At 33.5% G+C, this 19,628-nt stretch overlaps 1 protein-coding gene across 6 annotated transcripts in view; it reads left to right on the top strand.

Annotated features, from left to right (window-relative positions):
• The first annotated feature begins 4,339 nt into the window (after nt 1-4,339).
• The window catches only part of PAX6 (paired box 6), a 30,080-nt gene continuing 14,791 nt past the window's right edge, over nt 4,340-19,628 (top strand). For 5 of the 6 annotated variants that reach the window (XM_075837750.1, XM_075837748.1, XM_075837747.1 and 2 more), the window contains exons 1-5: nt 12,054-12,199; nt 12,349-12,510; nt 15,013-15,078; nt 15,819-15,879; nt 19,258-19,388. In XM_075837750.1, the coding sequence (XP_075693865.1) occupies nt 15,870-15,879; nt 19,258-19,388 (141 nt within the window). In that variant the 5' untranslated portion in view covers nt 12,054-12,199; nt 12,349-12,510; nt 15,013-15,078; nt 15,819-15,869. Of the gene's footprint in view, nt 4,479-12,053; nt 12,200-12,348; nt 12,511-15,012; nt 15,079-15,818; nt 15,880-19,257; nt 19,389-19,628 lie in introns of those variants that run through there. The other variant, XM_075837746.1, reaches the window with a different exon arrangement.

The raw sequence follows: 19,628 nt of genomic DNA, 5'->3' as shown, positions 1-19,628 counted from the left end.
GAGAGGAAGAGATAGTGAGAGTGAAGGAAGGAAAGGAAGAGAGAAAGTGAGAGTGAAGAAAGGAAGAGAGAAAGAGTAAAGGAGAGGGTGGAAGAGAGGAAGTGAGAGTGAAAGAAGGAGAGAGAGAGAGGAAGTGAGAGGGAAGGAGAGAGAGAGGAAGAGAGAAAGTGAGTGAAGGAAGGAGAAAGTGAGAGTGAAGGAATGAGAGAGAGGAAGGATGGAGAAAGATAAAGCGAGAGTGAAGGAAGGAGAGAGACAGAGGAAGTGAGAGTGAATGAAGGAGAGAGAGAGAGGAAGTGAGAGGGAAGGAGCGAGAGAGAGGAAGAGAGAAAGTGAGTGAAGGAAGGAGGGAGAGAGGAAGAGAGAAAGTGAGAGTGAAGGAAGGAGAGAAAGGAAGGAGAAAGAGAAAGTGAGAGTGAAGGAAGGAGAGAGGGAGAGCGAGGAAGTGAAGGAAGGAGAGAGAGGAAGTGAGAGTGAAGGAAGTATAGAGGGAGAGGAAGAGAGAAAGTGAGAGTGAAGAAAGGAGAGAGAGGAAGAGGGAAAATAGCGAGTGAAGGAAGGAGAGAGAGAAAGTGAGAGTGAAGGAGTGAGAGAAAGAAGTTAAATTGAACAAGGAAGAAGAAAAAGTGTGAGAGAAGAGTGAGTGGGAGGAAGGAAAGAAGGAGAAAGAAAAAAGAAAATAAGTGAATAATAGGTACAAGAAGAGAGGGAGAGAGAAGAGGGGGGAGAAAATTGAGAAAGGGACATGGAGAGAGGAAGAAAAACGGTTAACGTGATTAAGGAAAAAGAGAAAAAGAAAGAGGGGGAAAAAGAGAAAGAAAGATGGAGAGAGATCTGGAATAAGCAAATTCTTTTTTGTATCTATTTTAATTGTTGCGTTTTGTATGTTACTGCTCTGTGTTGTTATATACTGTAGTGTCATTGTATAGTATATATCTGTATGTGTTTCATTGTGGTTAAAATCTATGGCAACACTTTCTGCCCTTCTCTTATCATACAGATGTAGCAGAGCTGACGATTTCATATTACTCTTTGGGGCTGCATTGTCTGTGCACTGTGATAACTGTATGGGGTAAGATAATGTAGTAGGTTTACCTGCAGTCCTGTATAAAACCACACACTATACACATCACAATAAATTATACTGAATGACTAGCTCAGCTCTGCTCTATCAATAGACTGGTATAGTAGTTATACATTGCAGCAGAGCATTTGTTAACTATTTTAGATGTTCAAATGCAAAAAAAAGGTCAAAGCATAACCCAGAGGTGTAGCTAGAAAGGGCTGGCCGGGCATGTGCCAGGGGGTGCCAAGAAGCCCTCTGCCTTATTTAGAAACATGGTTAAAGGCAGAAAACGGAATTTGTGTCCCAGTTGAAGGAAAGTCTAGACCCTAGCCATGACTTCATACTATCAGGCCTAGTTGTGTGGACTGGATTGTCAATAGTCCGGATTTGCCAAGGATAGCCCAATTCCTGGTGGTTGAAATGAATGATATCTATGAATAGTTTATGAAAGTGTTTATCGCCTTGGCTTCACAGGAATGATGGCAAGTTAGTTGTATGAATGTTTGAAAGTCTATAGCAAGTATATAGCATGAGTATGTGTGGACAGGGGGGAGAGAGTGTGTGTGTGTGTGTGTGTGTGTGTATGAGGTTGTGTATTTATTGAGAGGGTGTGTGTGTGTGTGTGTGTGTGTGTGTGTGTGTGTGTGTGTGTGTGTGTGTGTGTGTGTATATAGTGGCCTCTGTGCCCGCAGTGTGTACACTGTGTGTCTTTGTGTGTGCCTGGCACTGTGTGCACTGTATGTATTCAGGCCAGGCAGACTTCTCTTCACGCCTGATCGGTTCCTGGAGAGCAGTGCAGTTTGGATAGGGGGTAGTAAGAGCACCTGGTCCAGGCTCAGGATCCATCTCCTGTTATTGACAGACAGATAAGCAGGCGGGAGCCGTGGTGTTTCCAGTGCTTCCTTCAAGAACCCTGCTGGGTTGCAGGGATTCCGAGTCCCTTAATGGCAACAACTCCAAATAATCAGTAAAACACCTTTGTGACAGCTCTTTCCCAGGCTGCCCCTTTTAAGCCAGTGAAATATTAGCCACCAGTTTCCTGAGAAACCTGCTGGAGGAGTGTAGCACCTCTACTCTGTAATGTGAGCAAACAGTGAGCAAGTGAACCCTTGTCAACAGATAGATAGATAGATAGATAGATAGATAGATAGATAGATAGATAGATAGATAGATAGATAGATAGATAGATAGATAGATAGATAGATAGATAGATAGATAGATAGATAGATAGATCACTATGGGATAGTTAGATATAGAGAGAGAGAGAGAGAGGGAAAGGGAGAGTTGATAGATATGAGGTAGATAGATATTAGAGGTAGATAATAGATATTAAATAGAATATTAGATAGAGTATTAGATCGATAGATATTGGATAGATATTACATAGATAGATATTAGATAGATGGAAAGATATTAGATAGATTTGAGATAGAGAGATATTAGAGAGAGAGAGAGAGAGAGAGAGAGATTAGATAAGATAAGATAAGATAGATAGATAGATAGATAGATAGATAGATAGATAGATAGATAGATAGATAGATAGATAGATAGATAGATAGATAGATAGATAGATATGAGATAGATAGATAGACGGATGGATAGATGGATGGATAGATAGATGCTAAAATACACATTTGTCAGAAGTTTATGGTATCACAGTGCATTATCTTTGGGTCTTACATAGGACTGCAGGTAAACCTTAACTCTGAGAGCTATTACGGTGCACAAATGATATGGCCCTAAAGAGCAAGATGACAAATCCAGCCCTGCTACATCTCTCTTTCTCTCCCTGTAGATTTATCTGTCTATATGATAAGATGGCTAGAGGAAAGGGTGACAGGCCACCAGCACATAATATAGGCTACAGGTAAGTGCCTGTCACTTTCTTGGTCGTGAGGTCATGTAAGCTTATCGAGTAATTAGTCGACTTGACACAAATAGCTACAGATGTGAGCACACAATGCCCAGCTGTTCATACCACCACAATGTGTGTGTGTGTGTGTGTGTGTGTGTGTGTGTGTGTGTGTGTGTGTGTGTGTATGTATGTATATGCGCTATCTTCTGAGTGTTAAACATAAGAAAATACAAGATTGCCTACCCAAAATATTAATATTAAGTATTTCCACATACAGAAGTAACAAAGCGGATTTTATCATTTAACTCTGCACAGCATAATGACTATTTTAAGTCAGAATAATGTAGTAGATTTATGTGCAGTCCCATGTAATACCGCAGAGGACATATCATGATATCACACAGTGTTGTGTTAAAGGACAAACTCGGCTCTGCTATATCTCACATTACATGTTTATATTGGATTATGTGTGCTAATATTATAGCAGTGAGCCAAAAATATATACATATGAATGACAGGAATTCTGTAAAGGCACTGTAAATCAAAGATGGCGGATTATGTAATGGTAAACAGATGCAATGACAATGTATAGGTGTATATATATGACAATACTGTGATTTCTCAGACTAAATGTAGCAGATTGATTAAAAAAAACAACTGTGATTATAAAGAGCATTCTAGTAATGAGAATAGCATGCAACATTTGATTCAATGATGAGCAGAAATGATCAAAGATCAAGATTACTGACTGATGATGAGACTCAAAGAAAATCCATATATTATTGTATGTATATAAATGATCAAATTAGTGTGTGTGTGTGTGTGTGTGTGTGTGTGTGTGTGTGTGTGTGTGTTTTTTCAGGTTCATTACTCATAACCAACTGCACTTAAAATATAAGTAAAATATGTATTCTTTTTTTAATAATAACATACAAATAATATGTAAAAAAAAAATAAAAATTAAATAAAAAAAATATATGTGTAATAATATATAAATAATGTGTATGTGTATAGTAATTCAAATATTAATTATTTGAATAATTCATATTTAAACATAAAACAAATATTTAAAGTTTCATATTTTATTTCTATTTAAAAATATGTTTGTTTCTTTATTTCAAGTTTGTGATAAATTAACAATACATACAATTTATATTTGATAAATTATATTTATATTGTTTACATATATATAACATAATGATAATAATAATAATATTATACCTAAAGTTCATAACATTGTCTGAGACTATAGATCAGTCCAGGCCTGTTTGTCCCCTGCATTCTTATTAATAGGATAGTATGGAGAGCACTTCTCTCCCCTGTGATGTCACTGGCATGTCTCAGCCAATCAGGGCGCAGCTGGCATTGATATTAAGGGAAAGTTAGAGTGTAGTCACACACCCTGGTTTTTTCCTGTCACTGACATTTAAACTGTGTGGCAGATTCTCATGTAAAAACTGAAGATCAAACCTGCCAGTTCTGAACTATCAAGGAAACGCTCAAGTGTCAGAATTATCATCACAGACCATGTGAATTGCTCCTCACAAGCTGCAACAGGTAATATTTCTTCTTAATACTTGTGTAAATCATGCTAATCCCAGGCTATCTGTTGTGTTTGTTCTGCCTGTTAGCAGAGATATCCTATAGCATTATAATTCATATAATAAGCTGCTTTTTCCTGCAGAGAACTTAGAATATAGATGAAGATTTTACTATTTGTCATAAACAAATAATAAGGACCCAAAAATATAATAAGCAAAATACCCAATACCCAGAACTTGCAGAAAATTGTATTAAACATAATACAAGTACAGTGCTCCGTTGAGTTTGTCGGAATGGTTGGAAGTTCTTTTCTTGTGTAATGGAAGAATGTGCTGCAAATACTTGTGAGAATTGTAAATCCTTTACCCCTTGTGATTTGATCTTTTTTTCGGAAGACCTTATAATTAGTGATTTGCACCGGCTCGGAGAATAGGGAGTTGAGTTACAGTGAACTGGTCACACCCTCCTCTGCTGCTGGAAAACTTACTTAAGAAAATTGAATTTCAAGAGAAAACATTTTGGCCTGTTATACTAGAATCGGAATGAAAACATTGTCACTTTAAAAAATATTGACAAAAATGTACAAAAACATTGGAAAACATTTGTATGTTATAATTTCTAACTTTTTTTTCTAACCTGGGATTCATGAAGAATGGAAGGTATAATAATACATACATATATCTAGTACATACATACATACATACATACATACATACATACATACATACATACATACATACATATGTGAGTGTATTTATGTGTAGATATATATATATATATATATATATATACATACATATGTATATATGTATGTCTGACATGTATGTTATATATATATATATATATATATATTTGTGTGTGTACTGTATATATATATACATATATATATATACATATATATACATATATATATATATACATATATATACATATATATATATATATATATATAGAGAGAGAGAGAGAGAGAGAGAGAGAGAATGTGTTTATATATAAAAATGTATGTATATACATATAAAAAATATATATAATATTATTATAATCTTAGTACTCAAAACAATGTAATGTAATTATAGTATTGGTCTAAACATTTTCATATAATTATTTAATATAATTTTTTTCTAAATTTTGTCTTTTAAAAATGTAACAATTTTCATATGACAATTTTTTTGAATTCTATTTATGACAATTTTTTTAATTCTATTTAAAAAAAAAACAAACAATTAAAATTAGTACTAGTAAAAAAAATATACTCTGATAATAGATATACTCTGTCACCTAATCTAATCTACGGCCTGGGATTTCCAGTCCCTAATAAAATTAATAAAATCAACATTAAGCTGTTTAAAGCCTCGATGATTAACACAGATTAATTGTTACAAGTGTTTGGAACAGCTTGAGATGCAGTCATAATAAGAAGTAATTAAATCCTCTATACAAAAAATATGAATTTGTATACAAAAAATACAGTGGAAATGTTATAGAACGAGAAATACATGAAAAGTACATTTTAACAAAAAGTCTAAAGTTTTTTTCTTTTAAGTTAAGGTCTGAAATGTAATATCTAAAAGTTTAAAACATTCAAAAAAAATGTAATTACCTTTTCAATATTTGTGACTGTAGCAGCTTGGTTCTATCCCCCTGCCTTGTTAGGGGCTCGTGTGTATTTCTTTAAAATGATGAATTTACACTTAACTCCATGTCCCCAACACTAAAGAACTCCAACACCGCCCCATATACACAAATAGTCATTGGTTCTCCTAGAGGCAAATGCATTTCAGTCTAACACGTCAGGAATGGTGTTTATCTCTAGGTTTAAAGTGATCTGGACAAGGGGACTTTAAGCATTTTTCTGGATATTAAAAAAGGTGACTTGTAGAGTAGATATTAATGCAACAAGACACACAAAGCACTGCCACAAATATAGCATTCATAAAAAAAACAAAGCCTAATGTATTATAAAGTGTGTATCAGGGACACTTTATTTTATTTACATGAAAAAAGTATTCATAGAGTTCCACACATATGCAATATTTTATATATATATATATATATATATATATATATATATATATATACACAATACACATAGCAAGCAACACTAAAGAGCTACACATGGACAGTATTATAGAAAAAAAAATTCATAGATAATAATGATCATGGTCATTGTGAAATACAATTAACAAGAAAGAAAGAAAGAAAAAATCAAGACCAAAAATTAAGTTGATTACAAAATAAAATTAAGATAACTTTTAGTATAATTCTTGTTATATTAAAGTGGTAATAATAATAATAATAATAATAATAATAATAATAATAATAATATTTCTTATTATGATTATTATTAACATAATAATAACAATAATAAAAATAATATAATAATAAAAAAATACCAACCATTGTATTTACAATCATGTTCATAGGTATAATATAATACCAATAGAGACAAATTGTATCAAATACTGTAGCTAAGTAGTAATAATAATAATAATAATAATAATAGAAACCAAGTATTATATTTACAAATAATTTTTAGATAATTTTTTTACAATTTGTATTTTCAAAACAATACCAAGAATTTAAATCATTTTCTATACAGGTATAAAGATAATGGGAATTATAGTAAGGGGTGTTTTTATATTATTGTGTTGCTTTTTTTGACCTTGCTGTTTTCAATAAAATTAACAATCTGTGACACCTTTAGATACGTGTCTGGGCCAAACGGCCAATTTTATATAGCTCTAGAGTTTATTAAAAAAAAAAAAAAAACTCCCGTGTAAATGAAATCATACAGATAGGAGCCCAGAGCACTCACCTTTTGTAAGTGCCACTGACACACACACACACACACCCCCAAGTGTCCATTAAAATGACATCATTTGTATTCAATTACACCCTCCCCTTATGCTTTCTTTTTTTTTTTTATTCCAAAACTAATACTTTTTTATTCCTCCTTTTCGGAGGGTACACAAAGCTCACTCTGCCCCAGGGAGAAATGGGAGCGTGATTCCAGTGAAGGCATTAGTGGCTGTTTATCCCAACAGTTGCTAATTGAGAATGGTCAGATATTTACTTGTAATCTTGGAAAAAAGAGAGATCCAGGACAAGTAATTTCATTATTTCATAGAGAAATGTGAAACAAAAGGGACAGTGACAATAGAGAGGATGGCAGACAAATCTACACATTGGGCAACCAGGAACTTGAAAAATTCTTAATTTTCATTGACTTCCTCTATGTGCTCATACTAAGTATATATATATATATATATATATATATATATATATATATATATATATATATATATATATATATATATATATAACCTTGTATATTGGTAACCTTTTTTTGTAATATACATATATATATATATATATATATATATATGTATATATATTACAAAAAAAGGTTACCAATATACAAGGTTTGTATAACTTTTACAATACACAAGTTTTGTATAATCATGTCATGTTAACTTTTACCATGGGGGGGCTGTAAAGGCTTTCAAATTAAGGAAAAAGAAATATAAAAATATACAAAAACAACATTTTACAATAAAAATCTTGTTGTCTTCTGTGAGGTACTTGAATCCCAACATTTTAATAAATATGTATTAAACCTTGACTCTACTGAAAGTATCTGAACTTAGGCAACATGTGACTAGGCGGTTTAGGAACTACATGACTTTGGGACTGCTGGGTATTATTGTTCTATAACTTGTTTCCATTGTAAATTTATAATTTTTTTTTATTTATTTTTAAATACAACTAATTTAATACCTTCTAAAATATGAAATAAGGTAGCAATTTTTTTAGTATTTCATTTTTATTTATTTTAAATCCGTAAAAAATTTGCTCTTAATTTTAGAGTTTTGTTTTCTTGATCAAAGAATTTATTAGCGCTTACTATATTTTTTTTTTTTGTATGTTAAACAGGTGTTGTGTAAAAAAAATAAAAATCTGCAAAAGGCCATCAAATGCTGATAGGATAAACTATTGATTAATACAAGCTGTTCCAAAAAGTCTTGTAACACTTTAATCTCTGTGTTAATCAAGGCTCTGAGCAGCTCAATGCTAGTTTTCTTAGCGACTGGAGATCCCAGGCTGCAGATTGGATGAAATGGTTGCACACTTCATATCTTCTCCGTGATATATTTTCAATTAGAGGTCAATTTATTAACCACTTTGTTCTCCATGACATCTGGAATATGTGAGTGCAGCTTAGTGTTACAATAACTACGATGGGCAACCCAATGCGGAGGTTGTTCTTTTATTGATAACAATTCACTAGAGACAAAGAAATTATGTTATAATTCCAACAGGATAATATAATGCAATAGCTGGCGGATATGTGTAAAAGGGATTTCAGTTTTTCTAGACACTTGGATTAGAAAGTGAGTGGACTGGATTAAATTCTGCAATATTTTACGGCAAAATATTGTATTATACTGATATGCACATGAAAAGCTTATCTGCTAGAGGTAATTATGCAGCATTTTTTTCCCTTTTTGCTGCATGACAGATGGATAAACATAATATCTAATAAACATTTCTAATTAGGGAGGAGGGTCAGCGTCAGGATTGTATTTTTTTAGCACATCTTCATGTATTTAGATACATGTACTAAAATATAACAAAAATTAAAAAATAATTTATTCAATACCTTTTTCTCTGTGTTATTGCGGTTTTACTTGAAAACCAATTTAAATTAAAAATAAAATGTTAAACTTAAAGTTGACTTTATTGCAGGTGAACAAATAGTAATTTTTCTAAAAAGAACTTTATGTTATAATAATATTATAAGTGATCAGATATATCAATCCTAATTTAAATTTAAATTTAAAAATATAATATAAAAATAATATAAAATAATATATTAGTCTACAATGGCAAACAATCCTCTATGTTTAGCATCAATTTATAATTAAGATATGAGATAAATAGATAGACAGATACATCTTTCCAGGAATAGTCTGTCCATATCTTAACACATTACATTTGTATATATATATACGGTATATAAATATAATTTTTTTTAAAACAAAAAACCTCAAAATGCCAATGTTTTCATTGAGCGTCTCGAAAAACAGGCCGCATTTTTTATCCTTGAAATTCAATTTTCTTAAGTAAGTTATAAGCAGTAGTGGAGGGTGTGACCAGTTCACTGTAACCCAATTCCCTATTCTCCTAACCATTGCAATGCGCTAATTATACGGTCTTCTAAAAAAAAAAAAAAAAGATCAAATCACAAGGGGTAAAGGATTTACCATTCTCACAAGTATGTGCAGCACATTCTTCCATTAAACAAGAAAGAAAGGAAAAGAGATAGATAATATAGCATAAATCCCTTAGATTTTCGAGTTCTGCTCTTGGGGTAGAATCTTCATCACATTTTGGAGTAAGTTTTCCTGGCACCCTGGACAGTGTGGAATGGGAGAGGGTCTCCAGGCATTAGCTTACAGGGAACTGCAGTGAGGGGGCACTGCTTGAGCCGCTGTGAGGGGGGCACTGCTGGAGCTGCTGGGCACTGAAGCTGTGTGTAGGCCGAGAGAGGACAGAGAGTGACAGGCAGGCAGCTCATTATCCTGCTCCCATTCACTAACATGCAAACTCTCTGGCAGAGTCGTTTGTCTCCCTATTGTAGTCTATGTAAGAATGCAATGCTTGTCAGCCCTCTCATTCACTGTCCACATACTTTATTGATGAGATGTGACTTTTAACACTTTCACATGTCAAGAAAAGTCAAGTGTACACATCTAATACTTAATTTTCTCCCCTTCTCTTCACATTCCCCATCCCTCTCCTCTCTGGGCTTGTTTTATTGTTAACTTTATTTCAGTCTCTTTTTCTCCGTGCTCGCAACTTGTGAAATTAACAATTAAGTCAACCAGAGATCAAGCTGGTACTTTAAATGTAACCTTAAAACTAGCACCCAGGGGTTGCTTTGGAGTGTACTGAGGTGTGTATTAATAGTGTACCACTCTACAAATGTACTTTCTGGTGTGTGGTCAAAATACTAAAAAGCATTAACTTACAATGACTGGATGGCTGTCACCTCTCAATGTCATAAATCAAGGCGCCATTGTATAATGATGGAGAAACTGCTTCATTTATGCATGCCACATTACATATATATACATACGTGTGTGTGTGTGTGTGTGTGTGTGTGTCTCAGGCCTTGGTCCCACGCTTTGTCTACATATAGTAATATTAGAATTAGAAAATTTAGCATTGGCATACCATTAATAACATTATAGTATAACTACTGATGCAGCAGAGCTGAGTTTGTAATGTACTATTTCTTTAAGATATACATATGGATATCACAATGACAAACAAATCTCTAGCATATTGACTGAGCACAAACTGAGCACAGCTGCATCTGTATATACTATTTTACCACATATCAAATACAAATATATATATAAAGTATAGTGTGTGTGTGTATCTGTGTATAGATATATATATATTTACATACACAACACATAGAGTAATATATATACATATATATGTATATCTATCTTATATATATATATACACATATATATATATTATATATACACATATATATTATATATACACATATATATATTATATATATATATATATATATATATATATATATATATATATATATATATATATATAACATCTCTCCTTCTTGCATTACCTGCAGGAAAGAGAATTCATTCCAGGCTGAAGATTGTAAACGTTATCTAGTATAGAAGTAAAAGTGACTCTTAATTTGCTGATGTCTTAGATAAAAAAAAAAACAAAAAAAACACTTTAGTCAACAATGACACGTGGAAGAAGTTTGCAAGTATTTGCCAAGGACACTTAAGGCCACTCTGTCAATACACTAAGTAAGTTGAGTATTTGCTCCTTGAGTCTTGAGACAGGGTCTTCTTAAAGAAAAAAAAAAGTGGAGTTCTTACATGGCTGGGGGCAATTCCCAGCTTACAATGCTCCTGTCTCCCAAATATTTATGCTCTTAACATGTGAATGATATTTTGCTTATCCCTATTGTCTACTGAGGCTTTTTTTCTCCAAAATGCAAATGTCCCCCCATTCACACCCAAAATGGCCTTTTTACAACAAAATGCAGCTTACAAGTAAAATTATTTCACTCCTATTGTGATCAGTACACAATTACAGTGGCTTCATTCAAAAAGGAACAAGACTTGTCAGGTAGTGATACCTTCTAGTGGATCAGGATAGTCATGAAAAAAAAAAAAAAAAAGGTGAAAAAATAAATAAGGGGTATCCGTCTTGAAAGTTGCACCGAAGAGTCATCTTTTTCAGTCCTGAAGAAATGATGTGAGTGCGATCCAATCATGAAATCTCGAATGTGCTTCACAAATGGTGTGACAAACACACACACACACATAGTTATAGGGAGAGCGATCGGTACACAACAAAAAAAATCTGTGCTGCGAAAAAAAAAAAATCAAGTGTATTCATATTCAAAGAAAGGAGCCAATGGAGGCATGCACTGGGGGGGGAGCAGCCAATGGGCATGTGCAGGGCTAGCCCCGGTGCTTTGCATAAAGCAATATTTTGTGTGTGGAGTAGTCAGTGCATTTGCATGTCTAGAGTGATTAGTGGGTTTGAAAGCAAAGCCCCAGCACTGCCTCATTTCCCGCTCTGGTTGTGGAGGAGAAGCAGGAGGAGGAAGTGTTTTACTGGGACATGATGACAGGGGTCAGCCTTTACTAATGGGCCAGTGAAGAACAGTGGAGGTGAGGCAACAAGGAGCAAGCACACATACATTAATACACTTGAAGCATCACCAATCAGTATAGGTGTGCACGGTGCCTGGGTACTGCTCGCACACACTCCCTGCCTCCCTGACAGCTCTTCTTATTGTCAATCTCTATCTCCTCCTCAGAATCTAACCAACAACAACAAGGAGGCTCATCCCTGGGAGACAGAGAAGGAGAGCGAGGGGAGCTGCTTCCTTCCTGGGCACTACAAAATAAATCAGCAACTCTTTATTAAGAAACAAACCAATTCTCCTGAGGAGCCAGCAAGCATAGGATGCCTCTTACAGGTGAGCTTCCGTGCTAGCTGCAAGGCTCGTGGACGGTCAACACGTTATATCTTGCTCGCACATTTTAGGACTTCTGGCACAGGCAAGTGTCGAACTTTGGCTCGGAGGGCAGGCACTGCTATAGAGCGAGGGGCAGGGGTACTGCTGTAGTTAGTGCTGGCGTGGCAGCAGAGCTCATGGTTATGCGTTGTGGTGTTGTATGGCTTTGTGTAGGATAGATTTTATAGATCAAGCTTTGTAGTATGTGAAGATATGGAATAACTCTATATAGACCAGGTAGGAATATGCTGCCTGGCTAGCGTTATATATGGCCAGTAAATATTATATATCCCTTGGAGATTCTGCAAGCACCACATGTTTAGATTATCTTTCTATCTATCGATCTATACCTTCTATCTACATCTATCTAATATATATATATCTATAAATATATATGTATGTGCGCGAGTATATATATATATATATATATATATATATATATATATATAAAATGTGCTATGATTCAAGGTAACATGCCACCATGAAGTCTAACCGAGCAATCTCCTTAGAAGATCTTACTTTAATTTTAAAGGTGTCCAAAAGGCTGGCTTTACTTTTATATCAACTTAGTCTGGATGTAATGAGTGATATTTGTGTATTTGCTGTACACTAATGACCACCTGATCACTCATTAGGCTAAACATTTTAGGTTGAGATTCTAAAAAGTTTGTGGTATGTAAATATAGAGGGATTTGTAATCAACATAAGCAGGTGATGTGTAAATGAACGACGTCCTTACATTGTGTACAAACAAATTGCTGCTGTAGAGGGAACAGAAGGATTTGTTTATTTGCTTGTATAAATAATTATCAAAGGCTTTGACGTTTATGCAGACGGATTTGTTACATTGTATCAATCAATGTTATTAGTAAATATTGTAATGTATAGGCTGCCACTTGTTACATTTTTGGTAAATATTATTATCAGTATTATTATTTCAATGCTACACAATATTATTAGTATTTAACTTGCTACATTGTGTTAACCATAGATTGTAAATATTCTAACACAATCCTATGTGCATCTTATTTAGCAGTGTTACACATTATTGTATCGATACTAGTTGTGTGACATTAGGCCTTGCCTGTAGTCATTTTCACAATCCAGTTTAGCAATTAACCAGATTGCATAGAAGCCTTAGTAAAAGTTCCTCCAATGACCGTTGTCTTAGTAAATGATTATTTGGTGGCACTTTGGGAAGGTTTACATGTTGCTTCCTATGCATTTACTTGCTTTACATAATAAATTGATTCTGCAAACTGTACGCTACATGGATTAAGTATGTTGTTATAAGTGAGATTAGTAGTGTTCTGTGCAGGAGCCTTGCAGGGGGATATGCTTGGTTACCCATTAAAAAAAAGTGTTTACAAATCACTGCCGGTGTCCTTATCCAGCAGCCCCTGCCCTGTAAGAGAACAGAGCTGGAATATGAATTACACTGTTACATTATTAATATCAATCACTGTAAATATTTACCAATTATCTGCAAGTTGTGAGAAATATTACTAGGGACACAATTATTGTTTCCATGAGTGTGCCTAAAAGTTTCCAAATATTATTTAAGTAGATTAATATTCATGTTACACATAAAAGAAGCGCAGCAGCGATTTTAAAGAGACACGCAAACGTATTTTTATTTTATTTCACCGTCGTCCCCTTTTTATTCCTTTCTACTAAAACCCTCCAATGCCTTGTCTTTTGTAATTGTCTATTGCCAATTGAGCTCCCCACAGAGCTGTTGTGTGGCTTTAACAAACCCCTAACAACTCGCACCAGTAACACAATTACCTTCCAAAAAATATTCATAGAATTAAATGCTATTTTCCTATTTTATAGCTAAATATCTGCTACAACATCATCATCGTAACACAAAACAGGGAGAGTTAAGTAAAATGGTAATATTTGCTCTAACTTTGATTCTGGAATTGAGTTGTTGCCTTTGCTTTGCATTCATAGACTGGTTTTGGATAGATGGTGCAGAATGAAAATCATTGTAGGCTTTGTTAAGTAGCCTCACCCCCTCCTGGTTTTACTTTTTAAGGCCAGATAGACAACGTGTGTCATTGTACAGTCACCGACGTAAAGACCTAAACTGCTAAAACCTAAAAGTAAGTTGCAGAAAATGAAGCTTAGAATTTTAAAATAGGCCGTTCAGCACTTGCCCAGCTGTTAACGTTAACTCCATGTCTAATTAGTAGGCAGGACTCTGGTTTCTATGGTAATACTTTGCCCTGTAATTATTTTTTGCCTAAAATATTGAAATCTTAAAAAAACATATAACCGATGCAGTTGCTAATTTTTAGCTGGAAATAAAACAAAGAGGCTAAACTTGTAATCAAAAAAGAAAACTAAAAAATAACTCCAGAGTAATTCGAGTTTGTTGTGTAAAAGTTTTAAAGACCATTGTATTGATATTTTTTATATATTTATTTGTAAATCTAATACACCTCTATTTTGTCTTAGAGGAAGGATACTAGGAGCAGATGCTGAAGTGTGCACTACATCTGGGAGAGGAAAAGCAAATACCTGGTAAGTTCTTTAAAAATAAAAAAATATTTAGCACTTTAAGTATGTTTTTTTTTAAATTTAGAAACCATATCATAGCTGCATAACATTTATGTATATTTTGCATTTCAAAATGTTTTATTAAATATTATGTGTGTATATATATATATATATATATATATATATATATATATATATATATATATATATAAATAAACCATATATAATTTATATATATAACATATATAATAATATATATATGTAAAGATATATAATTTTTACCCAGTACTTATATAATGCCAGCAAACTCTTCATTAATTATTTTAAAAGCTTGTTGGGAATTTATGGTTAATCTTACAAAAATAGCCCCATCATTTTATTTGCTGTTACAAACACATTTACTGTATTGGGCTAAAATAAATTCTAATTATTCTGACTTAACTCTTAATGATTAAATTATTAAGAATGATTCCGATCATTCTGGAATAAACTTGTACATTTCTTAATTTATTGTACCAGCTTTTTAGAAATCGCTGTAAAAATATAAATAAAAAAAAATATTAAATAATTGATATATATATATATATATATATGTGTATATATATATATATATATATATATATATATATTTAAAAATATATATATTTTCAGCCATAATATCTACAAAAATATAATATGGTGAAATAGTATTAAATCTTATTCTCGTTGAGGGACATTTAAAAGCTGTTCCTTAATTAATAGGAAATGTGTTTATTTATTAATAGGATCCCTTGGAGTCACCACGTGGGAATTTACTGCAGATCATCGCCACCACCATGCAGAACAGTAAGTAATGAATCACTATGGAATAAATGCTATTAGTCTATTGTTTTATCTGAGGGGCATCAATCAATTAAAGTGGGTGATTTATTTTATGACCCCTCTAATATTTTACTGAGCGCTTGTTAAGAGACTTGGGCTAAATTGTCACAGTTATTTACAATGGCAGCTGGTAGTGGAAGAGCTTCACTGGAAGGTTGGGCTGTTACTTTTATTTTTTTATGGCTGTTCATTTAGTTCGGTTTATCTTTTCTTCTGAATGTTTATTGTATATTAAACTAAACTATTAGTATTGTTGTTTGGCTGTTTTGCGTTTCAAGACAAAATTGGTTTATTATTTGGATATAATATTTGTAAAGTGGATGCGCTTTTGTCTTTGGAATTTGGTTGCAAAATATAATTTAGTTACTTTAGTTTATTATTAATAAGTTGTTGTTGCTTTTTAATTGGAATCTGGTTATATTCCATTTATATATCTACACATGCAGGTGTGTGTGTGTTTCTAATTTTTCTTCTTGCTTAAATATAGTCCATGCATTGGGCTAAATTCAGAAATGTCCGATTTTATTTTAATAAAAATATTAATTTGTTAAAAATATTTCTAAAACCTGAAATGAACATGAATTTGCATCATATTTATTTATATCAGTTTCCTATGGTATACTATATCTATCTATTTAATATCTATTTATCTATCTCATATCTATCTATCTATCTATCTATCTATCTATCTATCTCATATCTATCTATCTATCTCTCTATCTATCTCATATCTATCTATCTCATATCTATCTATCTCATATCTATCTATCTATCTATCTATCTATCTATCTATCTATCTATCTATCTATCTATCTATCTATCTATCTATCTATCTATCTCATATCTATCTATCTATCTATCTATCTATCTATCTATCTATCTATCTATCTATCTATACATGACATCTATCTATCTATCTATCTATCTATCTCATATCTATCTATCTATCTATCTCATATCTATCTATCTATCTATCTCATATCTATCTATCTATCTATCTATCTATCTATCTATCTATCTATCTATCTATCTATCTATCTATACATGACATCTATCTATCTATCTATCTATCTATCTATCTATCTATCTATCTATCTATCTATCTATCTATCTATCTATCTATACATGACATCTATCTATCTATCTATCTATCTATCTATCTATCTATCTATCTATCTATCTATCTATCTATCTATCTATCTATCTATCTATCTATCTATCTATCTATCGCATATCTAATCTATCTATCTATCTATCTATCTATCATTTAGTATATTATCTATCTACTAATATCTACATTTCACTTCTATCTATCTAAAAAAAAATCCATACCTTAAATATGTCTCATGGTTTGTCGTATCCATTGCTTTTAATGAGGTTCTGGTTGTTAAATGGTTAATTGTGTATAGAACTTTGTACCAATTTGTAGATCTTATTCATGTGTTGACCTATAAGGCAGTATTATTAGAGGGATGTGTCGTATTTGTGAACGATGGCGTTACAAGGTGCCTTGTGATCTGCTCGGAGGTGTCCTGCATAGACTTAGCCTCTTTTTTGTGTATAAAGGTCACTACTAGTATCTCTGTAGCTTTATGTGACAACAATTCCTGGGTGTATAAAATTCAAGGAGTCCAAATCAACACCATATGCTTTCTTATTAGCAGCCTAGGAGTGGCTAATGATTGCCACGGAGCCAGCTCTACAGCCTTCCCTGGGGAAATCACATCATGATTAAGGCTTTAACCTTTTAAGTGAAATTTTAGTATTTTGCCATTGTCAGTGTCAATTTTTAAGTTGATAAATGGTCTTTACAAATGACATTCCTGTAGGGGATGAAGGCTGAAAACTGGTCCTGCAACTCAATAAAATCCCAATAATGAGGGGAGATTTATTGTAGACGAGTCTATATGGCCATGTACAAATGACCAGATCCTTTGGATTTCTAGATTTCCCATATGAATGTTTGTATTAAACAGTATGTATATTATTGTACATATATTAAATATTACGTTGTTGGCCCTTCATTACAATTAGGATGTATTGATTTCTAAAAAGAGGATAAAATAAGTTAATATTTACTTATTTTGGGCTATGGAGGGTATGTAAAAGGACTCTATATTAAAGTGAGTATTTTTTAGGGGTTTAGGGGCGTAATAAATATGGATATGGATTTTTGAGACCATAGCTTGGGGTGAATGTTTAAGGTGTCAACCAAACCTTATAGAAAATAACAGTAATAATATAAAAGTGGATGTCAGTATTAATCCAGGCTCGCCCAGTTGTGGTGTTCACCCAGCCAACCTCCCTACCCCCTCCCTTGGCTGCCTTAAAATAAAATGTGTCTTTCCCTTGAAGTAACTAGTGTTCGCCTTATCTCCAGCCTGAGTGATCTCCAAATCCGGATAGAAAGGGTCGTTTTTATCATAGTACCATTTGTCCTGACGATGCAATTTTCAAAAGCAGAGCACTGTCATAAAGTGACATGTCTGCCACAAGTACTTCAAATGATCTTTTCAATTAGCCTTCCATGCATGATCTGGGGCGACTTCCGCCTATTTCCAGAAATTAAGCTCAAACTTGACGTGCAGCTAGCTTTATTTTAAAGACAAATGTCACAAAGACTCATCATACTTTCCCCCTTCTTCTATATTTGGTGCTTATTTATTTGCTAAGAAGCCAGAGCCTCCTGCAAGTCCATTTATTATCAGTAGTCTGCAAGCTGAGGAGCACACACATCTCCTTCCTTCTTCTCCAGGGAAACTGTCTCTGCTCTGAGACTTCAGGTTTGAGGATTTTTTTTTTTTTTAATGAACTAAACTCCTATAATATCTCAGCACAAAGGAATGGGAGCTCAAGCCAATGTCTGAAGAGGACTCTCAGGGTATTTATGAGACGCTCTCCGTAGAGTAGCATTGGAATTCCACCACATTTTGTGCCATTTTTTTTGCGTTAGTTAAGGTGGTCTTTGCATTTAATATTGGAACCTTTTGTCGTTTTTGTGTGCGTGATGAAGTCATTCGATGGTGTGTGGCGGAGTTAACTGTGTTCCTGCCTGATGTAATTAGTTGGAACCCATTGGTTATTTGGAATAGGAAAAGAGTTTTTGGAATTTTTTGGAGACAAATTAGAGCAGATCAGTGGTTTTTTTTTTACCCCCCCCCCCCCGAGATTTATTATATATAGATATTTGTATGTTTCCTATTTTCTGCCCAGGCTGACTTTAACTCTGATGAGCCTATGTCTGCAGGGTGCATCCACCCCACTGTGGCTTGGGGTGTGTGATATTTTGGGGGTGTCACAGCACAGAGTAATACAGTTGTTGTTACTATGTTTTATTCTCAGGTCACAGTGGAGTGAATCAACTCGGTGGAGTGTTTGTAAACGGTAGACCCTTACCCGATTCTACCAGGCAGAAGATAGTGGAGCTTGCACACAGTGGAGCAAGACCCTGTGATATTTCAAGAATCTTGCAGGTGAAAACGCTGCTTGCTTCCCAACTGCTCTGATTATAATGTGATGCCCATCTGTTATTATTATATTTTCCCCCCTCTACCAATATAAAGATTTCTCCAGCTTATTAATACAGCAATCATCTGCTTATCAAAAATTCTCAGCATTTTTTTTAAAATTAATATTAATAAAAATAATTATAATAATAAAAATACATGGCTTGAAGCCATTTACTTTAATATGCTGCACTCCCCTAGGCGCCC

Source organism: Rhinoderma darwinii, chromosome 9 (assembly GCF_050947455.1).
Source record: "Rhinoderma darwinii isolate aRhiDar2 chromosome 9, aRhiDar2.hap1, whole genome shotgun sequence".
Lineage (NCBI taxonomy): Eukaryota > Metazoa > Chordata > Amphibia > Anura > Rhinodermatidae > Rhinoderma > Rhinoderma darwinii.
The sequence above is the reverse complement of the archived record's forward strand: the minus strand, read 5'-3'. Positions and strand labels throughout refer to the sequence as shown.